The 25,156-nt window shown below is 41.7% G+C and overlaps 2 protein-coding genes across 4 annotated transcripts in view; one reads left to right on the top strand and one right to left on the bottom strand.

Annotated features, from left to right (window-relative positions):
• Positions 1-18: 18 nt before the first annotated feature.
• On the top strand, positions 19-11,233 carry GATAD1 (GATA zinc finger domain containing 1). Its single transcript, XM_074340717.1, has 5 exons — positions 19-1,957; positions 2,700-2,825; positions 4,399-4,458; positions 7,675-7,858; positions 9,709-11,233. The coding sequence occupies exons 1-5, from the start codon at positions 1,706-1,708 to the stop codon at positions 9,897-9,899; spliced, it is 813 nt and encodes a 270-aa protein (XP_074196818.1). The 5' UTR covers positions 19-1,705; the 3' UTR covers positions 9,900-11,233.
• Positions 11,234-22,743: 11,510 nt separating this feature from the next.
• Positions 22,744-25,156, bottom strand: part of PEX1 (peroxisomal biogenesis factor 1) — a 61,158-nt gene continuing 58,745 nt past the window's right edge. For all 3 annotated transcript variants that reach the window (XM_019716789.2, XM_019716803.2, XM_019716785.2), the window contains one exon: positions 22,744-23,072. In XM_019716789.2, the coding sequence (XP_019572348.2) occupies positions 22,988-23,072 (85 nt within the window). In that variant the 3' untranslated portion in view covers positions 22,744-22,987. The remainder of the gene's footprint in view (positions 23,073-25,156) is intronic.

The following is a 25,156-nucleotide window of genomic DNA, read 5'->3' on the forward strand; positions in this document are numbered from 1 at the left end:
CACACAAGTCCAGTTAACATCCATCACCATAGTTACAAAATTTGTTTTTCTTGTGATAAGAACTTATAAATTGGGTGGTTATACATGTGGATGTTGACCCACCCAGGATGGTGTCCTTTGGTGGAAAGGAAGCTGGTGAGCTAGGATCCAAAGTTTTCAGTGAAGAGAGGGAGTAACTTGGAGATGAGGTGCAGAGGGGACTACATTACCAGAAGGCTTAAGAAACCAGAAAGCATGGGATTTAACAGCTAGATGCCCCTCACAGAGTGCATTGTTCTAAAATGAGGAGACAATACACCTTATCTCCTCTCCTCAACCACTTTTACAGTTGGTCTTACTCCCCATTGACAGCCCTGGAAAGTAGGTAATATTATTTTGTTTTACTACTGGGGAAACCTAGACTAAGATGGAAGATGACTGAGCCGCCAGGCCCCAGGGCTGCTCAGGCCTGTCTGGATGTGATGCCAAGAGCAGCCACCACGTTGGCAGACAGTCCAAATCACGGTCCTTCTATTGATCATCAGTTAACAGTAAAATAGGGATAATAATATCTCCTTCCAGGGTTGTCATAAACACTAAACGAGATTTCATGACATCATAGGCGTTCAGTACATTTTTCTCTCCCCCGCCCCCACCACCAACACATTCATGAAGATCTCTCCACGGATATGGAGTCAAAAAAACCCAGGGTCGTGAAGACAGGTATGCAAACACCACTCTATCAAGAGAGGCTGAGGAGAGCCTCCTTTTCCTGGTGAGGCTTGTACTGATTAGACATTAATAGAGGGGGGCTGGCTTTTCATAATGAGGGTGTCCTGGGTCAGTTGCTCTCAAATGTGGTCCAGGGAGGTCCCAAGATCCTTTCGGGGGTCCTCAGGCTCCAACAATGTCATGCCCGTTATTTGCCTTTTCCACTCCTTCTCTTACTGGCCTACTGTTCCGAGGCTACAGGACGTACGACGACATCACCCATCAGCTACTTAACATGCGCTTGACATCTCAGTCGTTAAATGTCTCTTCAACTCATTTATGTACCCAATACATAAATGTCCATGGGTATAACTCATATGAACAAAACTACATTGGGGTCTAAATGATAACTTTTAAGAGTGTAAGGAGGTGCTGAGCAAGTGCCAGAATTAGAAAGTAAAAGTATGGGACGCCAGTTAAATTTGAATTTCAGGTAAACACACATATTGCATGGGATGCATTCATATTAAAATATTATTCGTTGCTTATCTGAAACTCAAATTTAACTGGGCGTCCAGTATTTCACCTGCCAATCCCAGGCCTAAGGCCATGAAGTTCACGAGCCACTACCCTTACAGGAGACGGCAGCGCGCTCCTAGCAATTCCGGATGGGACACTTCCGGTCAGGTGGGCGGGCCAGCGCTGCGAGGCCCCGCCCCTCGCCGGATGCCTCCTCTGGGCGCAGGCCATGCTTCGCTCCCAGGCGGGGCACCACCCTGGCCCCGCCGCCTGGCGCCTCTGGCGATCCGGGACTGGTGTGTGGCTCCCAAGTGGTGTAATCGGCTTCCTGCCTCCAGGGGGCAGCGGCCGGGGGCCCTGGTCCTAGCGTGAATAGCTTGGCGCCCGCGCCGCTCTTATAGTCGCTGGACGTGACGGGCCGACCAGTGGGCGGCCAGGGCCGGCGGTCGCCATTCCCGTGTCGCTGCGCCCGCGGGGGCCGCCCGAGTCGGCCACGATGCCTCTGGGCCTGAAGCCCACCTGCAGCGTCTGCAAGACCACGTCGTCCTCCATGTGGAAGAAGGGCCCGCAGGGGGAGATCCTCTGCCACCACTGCACGGGCCGGGGCGGCGCGGGCGGCGGGGGCGCCGGCTCGGGGGCCGCCAGCGGGACGGGGGGCAGCAGCAGCGGTGGGGGCTTCGGCGCGGCGACCTTCGCCAGCACCTCGGCCGCTCCCCCGCAGAGCAACGGGGGCGGGGGCGGCAAGCAGGTGAGCTCCTCCGGCCCCTCCCGCCTGCGGAGGCCAATCGGGCGGGGAGGGGGAGGGGGCGGGCGCGGGCCTCCGGGATCCCCGTGACCCTGCTGGGCCGGGCTGCCACCCTCCACTCCTTGAAGAGATGTTAACTGGTTTGGCTCTAGCACCTTGTGGAAAATTAAAAGTCTAAAGAAGCAAGAAAATTGAAAACCCTTCAGAAGTCCCCCTATTGTAATAATATTTTGGGTAGCAACCAGGCATCTCATTATCCAATGGTACACAGACCTAAACGGTGTCATGCTTCTGGACTTCTCCCTGTTAATAAAGCTATTTTGTCATTATATCGTGTTATTATGTCATTATAAATGGCAGCATAAATATTACATTGTAGGAGGTGGCATATTTAACTCTTCTGGCGTTGGAAAGTTGAGTTGTTAAGGGTTTTTCTCTGTTTCAAGTACAAATATATTGTTCTTGCCTTGGCCTAGACTTGCTCTTCCTGCCCTTTGCCCAATTGTTAGCAGCTCACAGCTTGTTAGAAGCTCTGGAGATGCTTGCCTAGGGCCCTCCCTGTTTTAGCCCAGTTCACGTTGTTACCCTGCATAAAAAGAAAAGGAATGTATGAGTATACTTAATTTTTAAATGACTGTATAAAGTGCATATACTCTGGGGTCCTTGTAAGGTGGTTCTTTGGGGACAACAACCTTTCTACACTTTTTATTTCTCTTTTTTTGTTCTTTAATTGTTTATGTAACAGAGTAAGCAGGAAATTCACAGGAGGTCTGCTCGGCTCAGAAACACTAAATACAAATCGGCTCCAGCTGCTGAAAAGAAAGTTTCCACTAAAGGAAAAGGGAGAAGACATATTTTTAAATTAAAAAATGTAAGATGATTGTGGACAGTGTCTCTTACTGTAATGGTATTGTGTGTGTAGTAGTGTGTCTTGCTACTGCCTTCATCTCTCTTATGTGAACTTTTCCTCTTGGGAGCTCTTATTCTGGGGAGTGGTCCAGATTTCCTAAAGAGGCTGAGCTCTGTTGCAGGAGGGTTACTGTTTGCAAAGTTAATACCTTTTATTTTTTTTTTTAGCTTTTATTTTTCCTCTGGAAAAATATAAAATATGAGTCTGAAAGAAACATACATCTTGGGTGCATTTTATGGGGTTCTTTATGCAAAGGATTATGGTTCTTGGTAAGGCCAGGTACACTAGGAAAGCTTTTTTTCCATTATTTAAAGATCTAAGTAAATAATAATACTGGAACTCATTCATTTCCATAGTTGTTGTCATAGCCCCAGAAAATGTATGTTACTGACTTAACAATCAATTTGATGAATCTGAATTTAAAATTTTGCTAAACCTTTACCTGTTCTGTTGTAAGAAACTAGATTATTGAAAGACGTGCTGGGGGTAATTGGAAGCACATTTTTGGTGCAGTAAATTCTCATTATCTTTGTAAATAAAAGGGGGCAATGGTCAAACACAATGCACTCTATTTTTTTAAACCTCAGTATGGTATTCTTTCCTTTCAGAACAGGAAGGGTTGACTTACCAGTAAAGCATTTCTGAAGTTAAGCATATTTCTAAAACATAAAGGGGCCCTGCAGTATATTGTGGATTCTTATTGAGAATAATTGTCCCTAATTTGTCTAAGATTTTTATAATTTAGTTTTCTAAAAATGAGGCATTTGTTGACTAGACAAAACATGCTAAGTAAATATTCATTTGATTATAGTTGTATCACTTAAATTCATGTTTTCGTCTTAAGTATCAGGCAATATGTTCTCTAATTATTTCAATATCAACTTCTCTAGCAATTTCTTCAAGCATGATACTAAGACATATCTGGGGAGGCCTACTTTCTGTGTTGTGGCATAAAAGTGTGTATTGCAGCTTAAGAACGGATTTCAGTGATAGGTGATGGCAGATTACTAAGAACTCTGAAGGAAGTTTCTTTTAGCCTTAGTTCAGACTTGCTTGAAAATGACTTCTGATGACACTGAGTATCATGTGTAGTTCCATAGTTAAGTTGAGATGGAAATTGCTAGGGAGACACTTTTTCACTTTTATGTTCAGCTACCCATTTTTATTCCGCTCTGTCTTACTCAGGCCATAAGAGCTAGTATATTTTTACAATTAAAACATTAATGTGTAAGAACACATTATTATTTGAGGGTTTGTGTTAGCTCTCAGCAGCACAATCAGAAGCTTCTCCTCTGGTTCCCAGCAATTTTTAAGCTAATGGTAGCACAAGTAGCAGTGGAAATGTTCAAACTGGGTTTTGCCACAACATTCAGAAAATCAGTTATCTTTTTATTGCAGTTTTGTCACCAAACAACAAATTTGGTATTTCTCAAATTACAGAACTCTCATATATGGCTGGAAAAAAAAAGCCTGTATACATAAACACATACACAGTATGACTGTGCTAATATTTTTACTTTTGTTTTTTTCATAGCCCATTAAAGCTCCTGAGTCAGTTTCCACCATAATCACTGCAGAATCGATCTTCTACAAGGTAAATGTGTCGAGTTACTGAAGAAAGATTTGAGCCTGCTGTATAATGTGCTACTAAAATGTTGGGTTAGTCTGAAAGTCTGCTTTTCTGTAAAAAGTGATTGTGAGTTTTGTTCTTTCCTAAGCTATTTCCCCCAGAGAGAGCTGTTATAAAACATTTCATCCAGAGCTGAGGTGGGAGGGGAAGTTGCCTATTGGTATGTGAGGATCTTAAGGATTTTTTAATGGAGATGATGGGAATTGCTTTTAAAATGCTAATGTATGGAGTGGAGCTGGGAAAGACTGAGCCATCCTAGTCAGTGTGACGCATTGAAAGGTGAGAAGGACAGAGGCGGGTTTAGACCAGTGGAGGATGTGGACCGTGATGTCTAGTGGGTGGAAGAGCCACAGAGATTCTAAAATGCTTTTAATCAGAAATGAGAGGACAAGGGGATTAGCACCTCCTGGAAGTCCATGCTGGGAGAGACTCCAGGATGTTTCCATAAAACAGAAGATCAGGTTTCCTAGGGCCAAAGCACACGGACATTTGATATGTCAGTGAGAGAGGTGACATTTCATTATATTTCAACCAGAAAACAAGGAAAGCAGTTGGAACATAGAAGACACCTCTAAGGCCAGGCAGGCCTGGCATAGGCAGTAACCATTAAATACGGTCACTTGAGGGCAGTGCTGTGGATTCGTGCTTTATACCTGACCTAAGTGTGCTACACAGTGGGAAAAACAAGCTGTTAGACATCTTGAGTATACCTTTTCTTTTTTTTAGCCCAGAATCTGTATGGTCTAAAACAGTCTATACACAGGCAAAACATCTCTTCTGTATTTCCAGCATTTCATACATTGTTAATATATGTCTGAGGTTTAGTATGTGCTTGCTATTTATCCGGCACTGAAGTGAGCATTTCACATGCTTTATTTCATTCAGTCCACTCCGTGAAGTAGGTACTGTTATCCCCATTTTATGGATGAGGCACAGAGAGGTTAATTCACTTGTTCAAGTTCACACAGCCAACAAGTCACGGAGCGAGGCAGTCTGATGCCAGAGCTCAAGCCCAGAGCTCAGTTCCTGGCTCTACTGCCTGGGCAAGTGGTGGTGTGACTGGGCTAGGACCAGCCTCTCTAATGTTTCTTCATCTACAAAACAGGGATTGTAAATAGAAACTACTTCATTGGGTCAAGTGAGATCAAGTATGTTATGCACGTAGCAGAGTAAATACTCAATGAATAGTAAAATTACCACATTTAAAAATGTGTGCATTACCTTCACAGCTGAACATACAGTTTACAGATGAAGTTCAGAAGCAACTGGCTGAGCTAAGGACTTAGTGTACTAATGATTTCCAGGCGTGTCTCAATGGAAAGGCGTGTGAGACCTGTTATTGCAAGTATCAGTGATTTATCACTGTCTGCCACCCATATTTAGTAAATAGTAAAGACAAAATAGTCAAGTAATGCTGTAGATACTCAGTATTGCGGGGGCTGTCACAGCAGTGCCGCTACGAGCAGCACCAGTGGGGCAGATTTAAGAGTCATTGCCAGGTGCTGAACTGGAGCCCAGATCAGGCCTGTGAGAGGGAGCTGAGTGGGAGCCACTGGGTGTGATGGCCAAGAGTGTGGGCACCAAAGACCCAAAATAGTTACGAGACCTCCCCGGGCACTTCAGAGGCAGGACAGCCCACGAACTCAGGTCTGGTTACCCCTGCTCCATGTTCTTCAGTATATTGTGTTGACCCCCTTTTTCTCTGCCAGAAACCCTGAAACCTCCCTGCAAATGAGGGGACTCCTTAGATAGGTGCCTTAGTCCTGTTTTGTGTTTTACATACACACACGCACATGCATGCACACACAAAATGGTGTCAACAAACGCCTGCCCTGCTCCAGGCACTGCTTGCCTTTGGAATCTTGCTAAGACATTGTCTTTGCAGTTCTGCTTTCACACTGTTATGTGTTTTGGGTTAATGTTCATTCAGCATATATTAGAGTGCCTGTGATAAGCAAGGCTCATTTTTTATGCATGTGAGGAAAAAATATATAATCATTTATAATTTGGGAAAAATGATTATACCTGTATACTAGAAAAGCCATAAATGCAGACTATTTATGTGATACAGAATTTAGAACTTCGGAGAGGCCGGAAGGATGAGCGGATGATGAATATTAACTAGCAAGCAGTGGATTGTCGCCCACACTGACTGTGCCCATCCACAGTCCCCCTTACACACGGGTGAAGGGGCCACCAGGGGAAACCCCTGGCCTGTCGGGTGCTTGATTACTGGAAATACCTTCTCGGCACCGTTTTTACGGTGGAGGTACATATCCCAGCACTTTACCTGGTGCTCAGGCCGTGTTTTGAGGGAGGCAGCGACCAATCACACCTGCAGACTGGTTCCCACAGTCAGGAGAGCGTGCCCCTGAGACCTACACCCACCTAAAGAAGTTCTGAGTCTTATAAGAATTTGGATCAGCCATTATGAGTGTTCAAAGGAGAGGTTATTTCCAGCTCAAGACCCAAGAAAGACGGCCTGGACAGATGGCAGAGGCATGGGGTCCAAATACGATGTGTGCAGATTAGACAGTTGGGTATGAAGTAGAGCAGGGGTTCCACAAAGCCTTGAATGCCAGAAATATCAGCACTTGTCCTGTGGAGGTTATCAAACTGAACAGGAGGAGAGACGGGAAAGGCACGGTGAACTGAGGGTGAACCTGTCCTGATGACTATGATCAGAAGAGTCTCTGCCATTTCTTTCGTTTGAATTTATGCTCTTTTCCTCAATGGGTGGTTGAGGAGGAAGGTACATAGGGTATACGTGTATTCTCACCAGGTAAGCCCTGATTTTCAAGACAGTACAGAGACAGACTCTGAGCTGGTGTAGGAACTTCACTGCAGCTCTGCCTTCTGTGACTTTCAGCAAGTCACAACCTTTCCACAGCTCAGCGGCTCTCACCAAAACTATAGGGATAACACTGTAGTGAAGGGAAATCAAAGTATTTTTATAAACAATGTTTTGTTTATGCCAGTTGTCATGTGTATGTTTTTCATTCAAAAGTGAAACAACTTTAGAATTGTCATCAACCATATAAACACTGATACATTAGTCCATCGCAGGGACCTTTTATTGACCACTTTGCAGTTTTGCTTTTATATCGAGGACGTTTCAGTGCATAGCTGTGGTGCTGTTCTATTTATTTTAAATAGGGGATTATCTTCTATTTCCTCCAGGGAGTATATTATCAAATTGGAGATGTTGTTTCTGTGATTGATGAACAAGATGGAAAACCTTACTATGCTCAGATTAGGGGTTTCATCCAGGACCAGTACTGTGAGAAGAGCGCGGCTCTGACGTGGCTCATTCCCACTCTGTCTAGCCCCAGGGACCAGTTTGATCCTGCATCCTATATCATAGGTGAGTTTGACACATGGTACAGGTTCTTGAACTCAGTTAAATCTCTGTTATTATGTATAAGAGTGCATTAGTCTGCTGGGGCTGCCATAACAAAACACCACAGACTGAAGCTTAAACAACAGAAACTTATTTTCTTGTGGTTCTGGAGACTGGAAGTCCAAGGTCAAGGTGTTGTCAGAGTTGGTTTCTGCTGAAAGCTCTCTTCCTGGCTTGTGGACCACCCGGTGTGCACACTCCTGAACTCTCTTCTTATAAGAACACCAATCCTATTGGATTAGGGTCGCACACTTACAACCTCATTTAACCTTAATTACCTCCCTAAAAGCCTTGTGTCCAATTACTATCACATTGACTTCAACATAAGAAGTTTAGGAGAGATACAATTCAGTCTGTAACAAGACGCATAAGTATCATTAAGTGCAATAAAGATAGAAAGCTTTATAGAATATATGAAAGACATTTTATGTAGCTGGGGTTTGAGTGCTATCAGTTATTCTGAGTTAGGGTGGTATACACCTACTAAAAAGTGATGTGGATAAGACTTTTCTGAGTGACCCAGGATTAAACTCTATTAAAAGAATTTATTGCTCAGGAATTAGGTTATTTAGGTTACGTATAAAAATCTACTCCAAAATAATTTCCAAAGGAACCATCGTGGTTATTTCTAGAATCGTACAAATTCTCAATATGCGTCCTTCTACATGTCACACGTAATCATTCTAGACCTTTTATAACATACATTGCTGATAATTGAAATGGCAGCCACTATACTGTTATTAATTTCAATGCTACCAAAAGAAACGGTACAAAATGTTCTTTATGTAGATTCACAAGAAATTACTGATTAGTACAATTTTGAAAGTGTTCAGAGTTTTTAAATTACCCTGAACTTTTCAACCTTTCTGCAGTAGGCATGTATTAGTTTTGCATTCTGAGAAAAAAACATAAAAATTTCTTTTCGGAGAGAACTCAGGAACAAATAACGTGCCACTGTTATTCTTACCTACATGTCAAGTTTGATACATGACCAAACAACTTTAATCTTCTGCTTGTAAGTACATAGAAGGGTGGACTTTCATTTACCGACCCATTGGACAGGATTCTCAGCAGAGGCAGCGTTGTGACAATCGCCTCCGGGGCTCCTCTTCCACCTCCTCTTCCTAACCCTCAGATTCCAGAGCACAAACTCTGCGCCCGACTACTGGGTTCATAGCCCCTACACTTACCAGCTGTGTGATCTTGGGCAAGTTCGTTAATCTTTCTTGCCTCATTTTCCTCATAAGTAAGATGGGAATAATAATAGTCCCTACCGCAGAGGGCTTTTGTGAGGATTCAAAGTATTGACATACCATGTTTCCCTGAAAATAAGACCTAGCCAGACAATCAGCTCAAATGCATCTTTTGGAGCAAAAAGTAATATAAGACCCGGTCTTATTTTACTTATTTATAAGACCAGGTATAATATAATATAATAATATATTACCAGGTCTTATATTAAGTTTTGCTCCAAAAGACGCATTAGAGCTGATTGTCTGGCTAGGTCTTATTTTCGGGGTAACAGTATGTACAGCTCTAAGAACAGTACTGGCGTATAATAGATACTAGGTGAGGTTAAATTTACTTTTAGAATCATTTCTATATTGAGTCACTGTTTTGAGGAGAACACGATATTCCTTAAGCAGTTAAAGTAGGAAGCAATGCTAGAGTAACTTCAGAGTAAAACATGTTCCAAGGGCTAATGTCAGGTCACCACCAGAGCGGTTTCTCCTAGCGTCTAGGAATGTTAACATTTTATGACAATGATATATATGTTCAAAAATGCATTTAACCTTTCCATTGGCTGCTTTTAGGACCAGAGGAGGACCTTCCAAGGAAGATGGAATACTTGGAATTTGTTTGTCATGCACCCTCTGAATATTTCAAGTCACGTTCATCACCATTTCCCACAGTTCCTACCAGACCAGAGAAGGGCTATATATGGACTCATGTTGGACCTACTCCTGCAATAACTATTAAGGAAACAGTTGCCAACCATCTGTAGTTTGAAAAGAAAAACTGGATTTCCACTTATCTTTTATTCATACTGCTATAAGATATGCTACATGTTTCTTTAATGAAATTCTTAGATGGAAAAATTACTAAAAAGTGTTTTTCTACTCCCCAGTAATCATTAGCTCATTTATTACTAGTCATTTGGAAAACTAAAAAGGATAGAAAAGATTAAATATACTTTGAAGTTAAATATTACATTATGTGTATCTTCCCAGGCAAAGGCTGTAATTTCCAAGGAGGCCATTAGGAACATAGTGTCTGTTTTTCTCCATAATTTATTTCTAGAAATTCATAAAGTGGATTGTATTTTCTTACCAGAACAAAAAATTAAGGTTTGGATTTCTGCCCAAGAACTGGACCAAATAAAATGTAGCTGTGACCAACAGTATCTATCACAAAGTTATACAAGCTTTATTTCTCATCTAGAAAATACTATGGCAGACTGTTGGCTGCTTTAACCTTAAGGAAAGTGGTGGGTAATTTTATTAGCCTAGGCTTTTTAAAACTTTCATCTAATTCTTTTGTAGCAAGTGGATTCAGAATTATTTTGTTCATCTTAATATCACTTCTCACATACCTTCTCAGTCAAAATGAGGCTTCCAGTCAAACCATAAAATTTTATACTGCAGTCAGCTTTACTGAAAGCACACAGGAAACGTACCATTCAGGCATCCCACTTGGTAATGTCTTGACTACCATTCGAACAACCATTGGGCAGTCATAAAAATGATTAATATGTTAACTATAATTGAAAAATATACCCTTTCTACTTATAAAAATAAAAGTTTGCTGTAAGACAAAAATATTTTTTAATTGTTTAAAAATTAAAACAAAATTACCAATAAGTTATTAGCTTTGATATCTTTTAAAAGTCTACCTGCTATGGACTCGTAATAACAGGCCTAAACAATGCCTTGGACTTAGAAAGCCTGCTATATATGAAATTACCTGGAATTCCGGTATAGGTTTCTTTCAAGTGCAAGGTAGGGAGCAACAGTGTGAAAATGGAAAGAAGTGTAGATGGCACAACTTGCCTCCTCTTCCATCCTGACTTAAGCGGTATTTTTCAATCCCAGGAAAACTTGTCAGAATCTAATTTAATCATAATGATTTTGCATTTTAGCACATTTAACTGTTACCCTTTTCTATACACTTATGGTTTGTGTGTTGGAAAGAAGCAACTGTGAGTAGTTCTATATACATAGCTCTCTGTATATAGTTATCTCTGTTTACAAATATAGTAAAATTGAGTGTAAATACCATTGTAAATAACAAAATGTTAATGTTCAAACTTTTGGATTAAAATGTATTTTTCACAATGTATTTACTTTGGACTTATTTCATTTAAACTGTTAAATAAGGCCTTCTATCCAAAAATGGTCTAAATCGAAAACAACAGTGTTATACAAGGTCTGACATTTAAGTTCACGAACTCATCCTAGAAAAAGTGCTACATATCTCATTGCTGAATATCATTATTCAAAATACTCCCTTGGGAAGCTTTGTACCAATGCCAGCACCTAGCCCACCCTTCGAAGCAATTTTGGAACTCTTTTTTCTGGAATGGCCGTCAGAGCTGTGGTAATACCGTTGATGTCCTGAATATCATCAAAATGTCTTCCTTTCAATATTTCCTTTATGTTCGGATAAAGAATGAAGTCATTGGGGACTAGATCAGGTGAGTAGGGAGGGTGTTCCAATACAGTTATTTATTTACTGGCTAAAAACTCCCTCACAGACAGGGCTGTGTGAGTTGGTGCATTGTTGTGATGCAAGAGCCATGAATCGTTGGCGAAAAGTTCAAGTTGTCTAACTTTTAAGGCATCCTTTTCAGCACTTCCAAATAGTAAACTTGGTTAACTGTCCAGTTGGTATAAATTCACAATGAGTAATCCCTCTGATATTAAAAAAGGTTAGCAACATCGTTTTGACTCTTGATTTGGACTGACAGAACTTTTTTGGTCATGGAGAATTGGCTGACTTCCATTGTGCACTTTGATGCTTTGTTTCAGGGTGGTATTGGTGCACCCATGTTTCATCACCAGTGATAACATGGCCCAAAACATCATCTTGCCTCTCCAAAAGGTCTTGACAAACTTCGACCCCCTCTGCTTTTGTTAATTGGTGAGCTCCTTTGGGACCACCTCTTTTTTTTTTTTTTTTTTTAATTTTATTGGGGAATATTGGGAAACTGTGCCTCTCCAGAGTACATCAGGTCCAAGCAGTTGTCCTTCAATCTAGTTGTGGAGGGCGCAGCTCAGCTCCAAGTACAGTCGCCGTTTTCAATCTTTAGTTGCAGGGGTTGCAGCCCACCATCCCATGCGGGAATTGAATCAGCAGCCTTGTTGAGAGCTCGAGCTCTAACAAACAGCCATCCGGCTGCCATTTCGGCTGCCACTTCGGCCGCCACTTCGGAAGCTCAGCGGCTGCTCATAGTCTACAATCTAGTTTTGGAGGGGGCAGCTCACTGGCCCATGTGAGAATCAACTGGGAACCCTGCTGTTCAGAGCTCGCGTTCCAACCAACTGAGCCATCTGGCCGCCCCTCTGGACCATTTTTGCACACATCTTTCTCACGCCAAAATGCTCAGCTAAGATTTTCCTGTTTCTCTATTGATATTTACTTGGTCTGCTATGCTTCTCACAGCTGACAATTTTGACACACAATTCAATGAATTTTTGCAATGTTTTCGTCAGTTTTGCTCGTTGCTGGCTGCCCTGACCTCTCTTCATCAGTGATGCATTCTCTCGCCTCAGAAAAACGTTTAATCCATTTGTATACTGGTTTTCTTCATGGCATTATCCCCGTAAACTTGGACTAACATGTTCCTGATTTCACTTCCACTCTTGTCAAGTTTAGCAGGCAATTTAATGTTTGCTCATTGCTCTAGTTCAAGCACAGACACTCTCACGACGGTACACAAAAATGCAGCACTAATAATGAACACCGCTCACCAAGACGCCGCCACATGTCGACACGAACACAGCTGTGAGACACTGATATACCGAGGTTATGAAACCTCACCGAGCTGTTTGTACAGTGTTGCCAGTGTTAGCACACGGTGGCAAGTTTGCGAACATAATTGTCAGACCTCATACAGCACAGGGAATATAGTCAATATTGTGATAGCATAGTACGCTATCAGATGGTTGCTGGATTTATGGTGATCACTTCTTTAGGTATATAAATATTGAATAACTATGGTGTACCCCTGAAACTACTATAATATTGTATGTTAACTATATTTTTAACAAAAATCTTAAAAACAAAACAAAAAACTGCTGCTCAAAGTTGCCACAGCAAGCAATTAAATCAGAATCTCTGAGAGGGACACTGGGGCCTCACTAGGTTCCACAGAATCTAATAAAACTTAAAAAAAAAAAAATTAAATTTCAGAGGTGAAACTAATGTACAGCCAGAAATGGTGAGAACCACTGCTTAGGCTAGTTCTCTTTAGTTTATAAAATTCAGATGATAAAGGCTTCAATTTCTACAAGGGGAGAAGGAGATCTGCTAGTATCCTGCTTTGGGGAAGTTTAGGAAGATAATCAAAGGCCTATTTAACCAATTAGCCCTGAGAAAGCTAATTGGTATATGGGGCTCACAAAGTGGAGATGTACGTTGCAAATCTAAAAATGCACTGAGTCAGCCTGCGCTTACAGGAAACTCCTGGCTAGGAAACTTACTATGTATCAACCATAGTCCTCCAGCTCAGCTGTAACTAGTTTACCTAGGAAATAGGTAGGACCTGCTCTTATAAGGACATCTGGACCTCCTAGCCGATTCTGCCCTGTTTCTGCCTTGCCTCTTCTAAGGCTAAGGAAATGCTCTTTCTCACATCCCTCGGAAAGGGTGCTCCTCAGTCAGTCCATGGCTTGTTTGATGTCCCCGAATAAAGGACATCACATTTGTTGCTAAATTGTGTTAGTTTTATCACTTGAAAGTTTTAGAGACAAGATTGTACCCAAGTCAGCTGCTGAAGATTCTGGGGCCTGCCGCTAGATGCAGGTCAAGGAGCTCCCGGAGCCCTTTTGCTCGCTGCCTCTTGGGATGCTCTCTGGAATCCCCTGTAAGCTGCTCTTGGATTGAGCTCCTCTTATTGTGAGTTCTCAGCTCTTCGAGGTTGTTTGTCCTAATCCTTGCAGGTGGAAAATTGGGGTGTGAGAGACCCTACATTTTTCATGGTGAGATTTAGTGGGCCACAACTTCTGGGACTGTGCCGACCTCACCTACAAAGGTAAGCACCATCAGGGGGTCCCGACAGGTCTGAGGAACTCTGCACAGGCAGGCAGAAACAGCAAATCTGGTTGAATTAGGGAGTATTATTTCAACAAGGGAAATAATGGGTACCCCTCAACCTACAGAAAGCAAGATGGCCGATATTAGGACACTCACTAAAACCTCAAGGTAAGTCCACAGCATAAACCGCTGGGGGACTTGGGGAAATAAGGACAAGAAATTCAGACTGTTTTGACCAATGGCACATCAAAATCTAAGTAGGCACAAGTCAGACTATTGAAAGCCATTTGTTCCATAAAAAACATCGCTAAAACCAATGTCAAGGAGCTTACAGCCTGTTTTTTTCTAGGCATTTTATGGTTTCAGGGCTTACATTCAAGTCTTTACTCCACTTTGAGTTAGTTTTTCTGTGTGGTGTAAGATAGTTAGTGGTCCAGTTTCATTCTTTTACATGTGGCTGTCTAGTTTTCCCAGCACCATTTACTGAAGACATAGTCCTTGCTCCACTGTATATTCTTGGCTTCTTTGTCATAAATTAATTGACTATATATGTGCGGGTTTATTTCTAGGCTCTCAGTTATGTTCCATTGATTTAATGTGTCTGTCTTTATGTCAAAACCGTACTTTTTTGATTACTATAGCTTTATAATATAGTTTGAAATCAGGGAGTATGATGCTTCTAGCTTTGTTCTTTTTTCTCAAGATTGCTTTGGTTATTTGGGGTCTTTTGTGGTTCTGTACGAATTTTAGGATTGTTTGCTCTATTACTGTTAAAAATGTCATTGAATTTTTTTATGGGGATTGCATTGAATCTGCAGATTGCTTTGAGCATATAGATATTTTGACAATATTTTTCCAATCCATGAACATGGAACAGCTTTCCATTTATTTGTGTCTTCCCAAGGTACTATCTTAACAGAGTTTAATGTGACAGAGGGCTTCAGAAATCCTGCACATAAAGTTGGTCATAGTGTTCTCCATGACCAACACAGAAACGGAACTAGGTGGACAGGGCAGCATGTGGTAAGGCCATGGGTTTTGGACTCAGATGGTCAGGATTAAATACAAAAACATTGAAATAATCTTGGACTGTTGAGGGGATTAAAGGTGATAATAGGTGTGAGGTGATTCGGCAAAGTGCCCGGCACACAGCATGTGTGGGGACAGAGCCAGGAGTACAGTTTCCAGGCTCTCGGCCTCATGTGGAAAGGTGCTGGCTCAGGTAGTAAATGGCCATCAACTGTGATTGGATGGCCATCAGCTGTGGCTAGTTGGCGTCAGCTGTAACCAGTGAGCCATTGACCACTAATATAACTGCTGTGGCTACGCTAGCAGAAAATGGGGGCTAGCAAGAAGATGGTGGCTGAGCTAGCAAGAGCAGCATATTGCAACCAGCAGGGCGGATTGCTGCTAGCAAGTGGGGTTGGTTGGCAGGCAGAAAAGCGGACAGCAGGTTGCAGGTCGTGTGACTCCAGCCACCAGTGAGACTATAGTGCCACCAATGAGACTATAGTGGTATGACTCCCCTACCTATGGCTCTGTGGGTGTTCCTTTTTGGCCTAGCCATATCCTGCGTTCTTATGTGGGGAGTGGGAGCTGAGACCCCGCATGACACCCCACATGATAGCATGTGCTCAATAATGTCACTATTTACATTTTAGAAAGTTCAGTTAAGTGTGACAGAGAGAGTGGGTTTTAAGGAGAGAATGGAATATCTGGTGATGCTATTCAATTCAGCTGGTGCCCATTCCAGTAAGGCTGGCTCTGTGCTTATTACTTACAGGTGAAAAAGACTAAAATATAGGGTTTGTTTTGAAGGTTTTTTCCTGGTGGTGGTGGTGGTGGGTTGCAATGTCAATCCCATTTTCTCCCCACTCTCCCTTAGAATCGACATGCACTGATCAGGGGCGGCCAGATGGCTCAGTTGATTAGAGCGCGAGCTCTGAACAACAGGGTTGCTGGTTCCATTCCTATATGGCCCAGTGAGTTGCGCCCTCCACAACTAGATTGAAGGACAATGACTTGGAGCTGATGGGGCCTGGAGAAACACATTGTTCCCCAATATTCCCCAATTAAAAAGAAAACATGCACTGATCATATTTTAAGATCCTGGAGGGTGTCCTCACAGCTGCTAGCCTCTCACTCCATCAGATGCTGAGAGGGTCCCAGAGAAGAAGGATTCCAATCCCACCTCTTCTTTGCTGGACCATCTGCCTCTGGGCTCACCCCCTTCGAAACCAAGGCTGTCCGGCAGTGCCATTGCTGCTGCTGATGTTTCTGAGCTGCCAGGAGGCTGTGATTGATCAGAGGCCATAGTGCAGGTTGGATCTATATTCAACCAACCAAAACCCTGCCCTAAAACTTTAGAAACATGGTTAAGATTTTCACATCCTTAAATCAGAGTAAAACTTATTTAATGCTTTCCTCATTAGCTGAACTGGCTGATCCGTCTTCAGATGTTGTCACCTGACTACTATTTGTATGGTTTATCAGAGTTTCCTTGGATGGAAAAAGACGTCAACTCAAAAGATTTAGGACTATTTGCTTAATTTACACGTGGGGTGATTTTGAAATTCTGTAATCCTTTCAGAATTGGGAAAGGGGAGCTAATTAGATAATTGATGAAAACAATTTTGTGGTGGGATTGATTTAATGATGAATCTACTTACCCAAATTTACTGGAGAATATGAAAGCTTTCTAAAAACTGAATAAAAGTTGCATCAGACAAAAACAATTCTGTAGAATTTTATAATACCTTTGTAATACTAGGGCATACTTCTACTTTGATGGGTTGTACTTTGCTGAGAAAGCAGTAGGTTTAAAGTGGCGTGTGTGTGTGTGTGTGTGTGTGTGTGTGTGTGTTCATAATGTATTAGGCTGGTGCAAAAGTAATTGCGGTTTTTGCAATTATTTTCAACCTTTTAAACCACAATTACTTTTGCACCAACCTACGTAAAGCATACGTAGTTCTACATTCTAGTACTTTATTCCTCTTTAGGCCCGAGTTTCTCAATTTGCAAGTCTCAAACCATGTATAGGTCAAAACTAGCATTATTTGTATGAAATAGAGTAAGAACAGAATAGGAAGCATCAGAGAACGTCACGTGTGGTAAGAGTACGTATTGTTTTGTGAAACGTGTTTCAGCAGTGTGTGTATATGGAACAGAGAGCAATGTAAAACGTATTACTTTGGCTTGTGGTTAAAGTATTTTGAAAAATCAGTGGTTTAGAGCCCAGGAATTTTACTTTTGTGAAGAAGCTGTAGCGTTCCCTATCACTGACACTGATTCCTACAAAGTATCTGAGGAATAGTCCAGAACAAATGTCTAGGCCAAAATGTCTCATTTCAATTTTCTGTCTAAAACCCTGCGCAAAATTTCCTGTCAATATATGGTTTGTGATATTTATTATCCTGGAATATCCCTTTGCTTTTAGTTATTTATTTGTTTGATTCTTGGAAACTTCCTGGGGGGTTGAGTCCTATACTAGGTTTATAAAAAAGTCACATTGCCTAGGAAATGAGTAAACTGCATGGCATAATCCCATTGTCCAGTGTTTTACGTTTTATATTTTCCTTTTTCTTTTTTCTACTCATGAGCATTGAGTATTTTACTACAGGAATGTAAAATGTCCATGTATTTTAAGAATCCATGCTTCTAATATCTCCTGAAACTATTTTACATGGCCAATTTCCATTGCTTTTACAATCAACATTAATTCCTAACCAATCATATCTTTTCTAATCTAAAAAAAAAAAGTGAAGGGCTAAAATATTAGATTTTGTTTTGCTTTTCTTTCCCCGTTGTCTATCTAAAGGAGGATTATTCCAATTTCAGTTGAGAAATAAAAACAATTCATTCACAGATATTTGTTTTATTTATTGAGTAATCACCTGTACAAGGCCGTCCTAGATTACAGCAGTGACCAATGGGTACACCCTGGCCCTTTGTGGAATTTTCAGTATAGCATGGAGACAAGTGGATATAGTATCAAAAAAACAAAACAAAAAAAATGGAAATAGTTGGTGCTCACACGAAGTGTTTGCCCAGTCAGATTCTTAATAGATGACTAGATTTCAGGTTAGGAATTATTAATGCAGGTTAGGGAAATATCCAGGGATGACGAGACCACCTCTCAATATCTGAAATAAAAATATAAAGCTGATGTTTTGCTTACTATAGGAACTGTGAGCTGCGCTGGTCAGGCCCAGGCTCCCTGAGCAGAGCGGACTGCTGATCTTACACTGGGGTTTTCAGTACGCTTGTATTCAGGAATGGGCAGACTTGGAGAGGTGTGGATCGGGTGGTGTTATCCACAGCGGGGTCTTCTGGGTGAGGCTGATGCTGATTGATTGGCTCTCAGAGGCCTGTTTTTTGGAGTAGGAGTTCCCATGTCACCCAAAGACTGGTGACATGACCTCATTAGTTTTTGAGCATCTTTTTGCTTTGAGCCTCAGTAAGCTTTTGACAAATTCCTTTTCTGCTTGAAAAGGCCAGGGTTGGTGTTTGCTGCTTACAACTCAAAACCTTGATAGAAACAGAAATCAGTACCAAAGGGGTTGCAGGCAACAGACTTTGAAGAAACGACAGTGAAGCAGCCTCTACATCCCTTGCTTGAAAGACCCTGAAATGCCCACATCTGGGGGGATCATTCCTGCAAAAGGAAATGTATTCATGCATTCCAACCCTTCTGTCCATTGTCAGATCCTAGCAAGTCCCAGGGAGCGAATAAAAAGTCAAACCAGAAGGAGAAAGCTTAGGCAATAAAAGATCTACAATATTTTGCTTTTTTTTCATGCAAAATCTGAAGAATATGTGTGGAGATAGGGTATGTGTATAGGTGTTAGGCTAAGTAGGTATTAACTTAAAAATAAAAAGCTAAAGTGAGAGGCAACAAGAGTTTGAGATCCAAAAGAACAGCTGTTCAGGAAGCACCGACACAGGCAGAAACTCAAAAGTGTTCTGATTAGGAGGAAAAGGCAAGAGGTATTTTTGAGAAAGGGAAGGGGAATAATTACATAAAGAGAAGGAAGGCATTTCTATAGGTGCAGATAAACAACACAGTGATGCTAGTTCTAAAGAATGTATTTAATTTTCAGTCCTAGTCGTAATATCTGCTTTCTCGTTATCTTTGCAAGCAGTTATTTGGGATACAATGCTGCTTTACACTTAGTTCAAAGGTTATTTTGCCCAGTTTCAACATCCCAAAGGTTTGAGAAATAAGACATGCAAGGCAGTTCCTCTGAGGTGAAGGCTCCAACTGCACTTTAAAGTGGCTCTTTTTATATTGTTTTTTACATTGGGAAGAACAGAATTATTGGTCAAGTTGAATGTATTAATGTACTTTTAATTCAGTGCGCTGCATCGACACCTGGGAATGTTCTGATTCCACAGGTGAGTAATTGGGACCCAGACTCAGTGACTCACACTGAATGAAGTGGAGATGCCCGAGATACCTTTTTTAAAAAATTTTTTTATTGGGGGATATTGGGGAACAGTGTGTTTTTCCAGGGCCGATCAGCTCCAAGTCGTTGTCCTTCAATCTAGTTGTGGAGGGCGCAGCTCAGCTCCAAGTCCAGTTGCCGTTTTCAATCTTAGTTGCCGGGGGCGCAGCCCACCATCTCATGTAGGAATTGAACTGGCAACCCTGTTGTTGAGAGCTCGCTCTCTAACCAACTGAGCCATCCGGCTGCCTGTGCCTGAGATATCTTGACGTAATATAAAGAAAAAATTCCTAAGACTTTGTGAGATCGGCATGTAGAGTAAATGAATCGTGTACAACTGATCAAGTTACCACCACACAACTCTGTCCCCCAAGATAGTGGGGATGTCAGAAGGCACTCCTTTAGCAAGGCCTTAAGAAATAATTCGATGTATTTGTTGTGGTTAGTTTTGGTTATAATAGGCATAAGAGAGTCTAGGAGCAGCAGGACATTCAGAGCTGGTAGGTCAGCTCAGTGATGCCATCAGGGAACCAGAATCCTTTTGTTTTCATGCCCTGCCACCAGTTGCCTGTGTTTTTGACCCTCATGTTTGCAAGAGTGTTGCTGCATCTCCAGACATTGTGCCCTCATCCCAGGAAGGAAGCCCACAACAGGGACTTCTACCAACCGTCACACAGCCATACATGGCTGCAATGGAGATCATGTGACTCAGTAATTCACTTTCCAGGGAGCATAGGAAGGCAAGGGAGAGAGCGTGTTGGAATGGATGTTGAATGAGCCAGTCTATAGACTCTGCAACAACTGATTGGGATGCAAGCGGGAGACGTTGTGGTAGTAATAGGCTCTCTGATTTCAGGGGGATGGGTGGGTTCTGGGGTAGCAGAAGTCAAGTAGCTACAGCGTGAGAGGCCAGGTGAACGTGGCTAACCTTTAGCAGCAAAGCCAGCACATTAATTACGATGGTCTGACTTGCAGGGATCTTTGGTGCTGCCTAATTGTGAGGCAAGACCAAAATAGATGGTCAAAAATCCTACTCACTTCTTGTAATTAAAAGATCTCCCTGTGAGTAAACAAAGGCCTGATTTATCACAATAGTCACGGCCCCTGACACAGTTCTCAGGTCTAGGTCAGACCAAGAATCAAGGAGAAGCCAGGTGTCTAGGAAAAGGGCCCTCTGATAACATCATGAGTATTTGCTATGGATCTTCCTTCCTCTGAATCTTCTCCAAAGGACCTAGAGCCACTCACCAGGCCATTTCCCATGTGTCCTGAGAAATAACCATACGTTCTGGGAATTATTGGAAACACTGGATCTACTCTAATGTTAATTCCTAGACAGGCCAAACCCCACTGTGACCTATCCGTTACAGTGAAGGCATTACTGCTATGCTAAGGACAGCCCTGAAAACCAGTGGAGATAGGACGTCCTCCAAGAGAGCAGATTTTCTGAACGTGTTTCCTTCCTTTTTGCTAGGAGGTAGAGACATCTGGTATAAAATCTATGCTGATACCTAGACAGTGGCTGATGACTTAACCAGTGGACCCGAGAGCATGACTGGAGAACTGGCCTGAGGAGACCTGGGGGAAAGGAATAGCCAGAGCTCTTGGACTCGGCTCAGAGTGAGAATGCCCTACGTGAACGCTACGTCCTCAGTGCTTTTACTAATCAGGTGTTCTACATGACCTCTCTACAGATGTCAATCAGCCTTCGGACCAGCCACCTGAGTCATGAACAAAGTGGCCCCCGTGGCAGGGATGGGGGAGGTGTCTGTGTGTGGCCTCTGTGATGTGGATCTCCACTCACTAAGGCTGACCTGACTGTCCATCTGTCATGATAGCCTACTTGTCAGCCATGTAGATGCATGTACGGGGAGACCAGCCTGTGCCCAGTGGAAGGTTGAGTGCATTTGTTCCTCTTGTATCAGACGAGGGAGCAATGTGTCCCCTCCAGGGAGGACAAATTCTGGAATTGGATTTGCTTTGTCCGTCCTTCAGACTTCTGCCAACACCATCTTTCACGGACTTACTACATGATTCATGTTATGCTATCCCATGTGACATTTGGTTCTGATCATAAAAACTTCCTTACGTCGAGGAGTAAGACGGTGGGCTACTCTCGGAATTCACTGGACTTAACAAAAGCACCCATCACCCTGAAACAGTTGGTCTTTTGGGGAGACAGCTCTTTGTGAGGTTGGAGTACTGTTCTGGCTGTGAACGGATGACCATGGCCTTACTATACGAGTCTGGGAACCGAAGTGTAAAGGGGAATGGTACTTCTCAGCGAATACCTGGTGGTGACCCAGTCTCGGCTTTCGTCTGTGATCCTGGGCTTTGCTTACTTAGAGGGAAGCAAAGGAGGAATGCTTCTACAAGAGGAACGCTGACTATTCCAGCAGTTTAGAAGGGGAGGGTTACGATGTTGGCTGAGTGAATCGAGTTGCTGCTACACAAAGGGGCATGGGAGAAGTACGGGTGGAAATTTGTGATATTGAATATTTATGGTACAATTTAATGGAAGATTTCTGACATCTGAGGCAAGCCACCGATGACTCAGAGGGCAATGTTAAGATCATCCCAGCTAGTAAAAGACTCTAATCACTGCTGTGCTGGTTGAAGTCAGGGAAGACAGAGTAAGTAATGGAAGAGAGAAGTCAAATGACCAGCCATGTTCTCATGATCAGCTGCGGAAAGGGCAGCGGCTACCACCTGTACATTGTTCTCTTCTGTCTCATGTTATTTCTATGTATATTTTACCTAACTTTCTCCTTTTTTCCTTTCCCCTTACTGCATTACTATACATAGTTTGTGTTGGTGGCTGACTTTACAATTTAGTTCACAGATGAGAGAATATTGAAATAAAGTTGTGGAGTTGGATGTGGTATATTAGGGAGATGTGATCTCATTTCTGTATGAGGGAATAATTAAATTTATTTGAATTTTGCTGATAATTAAGAGCAGATAATTAGATCAGTAACTAATAGGATATTTTATTTGCAAAACAGTCAGAAGTTGCTAAGCATAAAACTTGTCAAATGCAAGAAAGATGTTGTATGCAACTGTCAGAGAGTTCTAAGAAATGTTTTTAATTACATCCTCTATTACTTTTCTTCAAAGGAGAAAAAAATTAGTTATACCATTTGGCTGATATTATTTCATTAAAGATTTATTATAGATTTATAGGAAAGAAGATATAGAATCTGTTATAAATATCCCAATTTATTATACAGTATTAATCTCAAGTAATCCTGATCATTACATAACCATAGGGTTATCAATCTGTGATTTTTATAGATTAATTTATTAAATTAAAAATAAGTTTAAATAGACACCATTTTTACTGTTACAACATAGGGACAAGCCACCAAAAAGAAAAAAACATTAGAAGTATAGTTTATGCTAGAGTTACTTTCTGCCCAGGTCGAAACATTATTCCACTTTGATTTTTCCTCTTCTTTGGATTTTGAAAGCTTTCATACCTTAAAAAAAAAAAGAAAAAAAAAAGGGAGAGATATTTAATACATGTAAATGCTAAAATGACAAAAGACAAACTGCACACAGAATTATCGTGTTTTTTTTTAGCTCCCTCTTCCCTCTTTTTTTACTATTAGTTTCAGGTGTACAAAACAACATAGCGATTAGACATGTATATACCTCACGAAGTGATCACCCCAGTAAGTCTATTACCCATCTGACACTACAGTTATTAGAATACAGAATTATGTTTTAAGAAACATAAGGGAAATAACAAATTGGAAAAAATATTTGTAATAGAAATTAAAGCAAGTTCTTACAAATATAGTTTCAAAAGCTGAATACCCCAACAGAAAAAGGAAGAGACAAGTTAGAAAAGATAAAATACAAATGGCAATGAGTAATATACAAAATATAACCTTTATAGTTTTAATCAAAGAAATGTACATTTTTAAACAAGATATACTTTTTCTCCAATTGGCCAAGTTTAGAGAAATACTGGTAGTGTGACGAGGGTGTGGTGAAATGGGTACTCAGTATATTGCTGTTGGAATACACACTGCACAGTATTTCTGGAAGGCAACATAGCAATAGATTTCAAAAGCCTTAAAAATTGTGAGTACCGTGTGATGTGACAATTCTACCTCTAGCCCAGTGAAATAATTAAGGATATGTGCAAACATTCAGCTCCAAAAATGTTCATTATCACATTGCTTACAGTAGTAAAAAGCTGGAAACTTAAATGTCCCAAATTGGATATGTGGCATAGCTATCTTGTAAAATGATGTTAAAAACAATATTGTAACATATTTAAACTATGAAAGAATGTTCAAGATGTATGGATGGGTCAAAGTGGGGCTGCTGTACACAACAGGTGCAGAGTGTCCTATCTTAGTATGAAAAACTGAGCATATAAATATGCTTGGGAGGTGGTGGGGTTAAGGGACATTTCTGTTTCCTTATTTTTCTTTCTCTTTGTTTTCTGAATTTTCTACAATAATTACATGTTACTTATGTATGTTGAAGGGGAGCAGAACATGCCACCCCAAACTGTATCACTTTGGCATGTGGATTATTTTGAGCTGAAAGGAATCAAGAACCAGCTGTCTCAGGAAAAGCTTTTTATCTCCCTCTCCCTTAATGGCCTAAAAGGATTTAGATGGGGGCCTGGACCAGAAAGAGCTACAACCAGAGGTAATTTTTTATCTGACTTATCTGTATGGCAGGGCAAACACCTGCTCCTGTCATTGCTGTGAATTTCCTTCCTCCCCTTTGAAGCCCTTTCTTAGGTCAGAATGGCACTTATGCTTCAACTGCTTGACTGCCTTTGAGTTTCGTATTTTCATGGGGTTGATACAGGTACAAAAGAAAATGTTTTCTCTTGTAAACCTGTCTTCTGTCAGTGTAATTAGACCAGCCAAAGAACCTAGACGGGAATAAGGGGAAACTTTTCCACCGCTAGCTTGGTGCCCAACGTGGAGCTCACTCACCACTGGCTTGATGCCGCTGACAGATCCCGGGGCCTCCGACAGCGCCAGGAGGTAAGAATTCTTACCTGTCAGTCTCCTGGATCTGCCAGCCGGGTCCAGTGGAAGTGAGTGGCGGGAGTCCTTTTCCTTTTTCTAAATTTAGATTAGCAGGAGCAAATACTTGTGTGAACTACCTCCTTGGGTATAGAGACTATAGAAAAGACTTGTTATGCGTACGCTTTGTTTTCTACTGATCCCTTTCTTCCCAGAGATGGTTGTTTACTTTTGTCTGTCTTTCGTGTCACTCGTCATAAGGAGGAAAAACACAGGGTGGAATGCAGGCAGAGGGCCTATAATCCTGTGGTTTGAGCCAATCTTACAGAGTTCCCAATCTGGCCAGTTCACGGTTCTAGACCTGTGTCTGTTCAGATTAACTTTGCTGTGGGTCTCCTATATAAAAAAAACCAAATGAGGGGCTCCTCTCGTCTTGTTCTGTCTTGAGAGCTTGGTTTTGTGTCCAGTAAGAATATTCTCTCTGGTGTCCACCAGCCAGAAGATTTAAGAATCAGTTTGTATCTGGAGGTCCACTCAACAGACTCAGGGTGTGAGACATGGAGTGA

Source organism: Rhinolophus sinicus, linkage group LG09 (assembly GCF_036562045.2).
Source record: "Rhinolophus sinicus isolate RSC01 linkage group LG09, ASM3656204v1, whole genome shotgun sequence".
Lineage (NCBI taxonomy): Eukaryota > Metazoa > Chordata > Mammalia > Chiroptera > Rhinolophidae > Rhinolophus > Rhinolophus sinicus.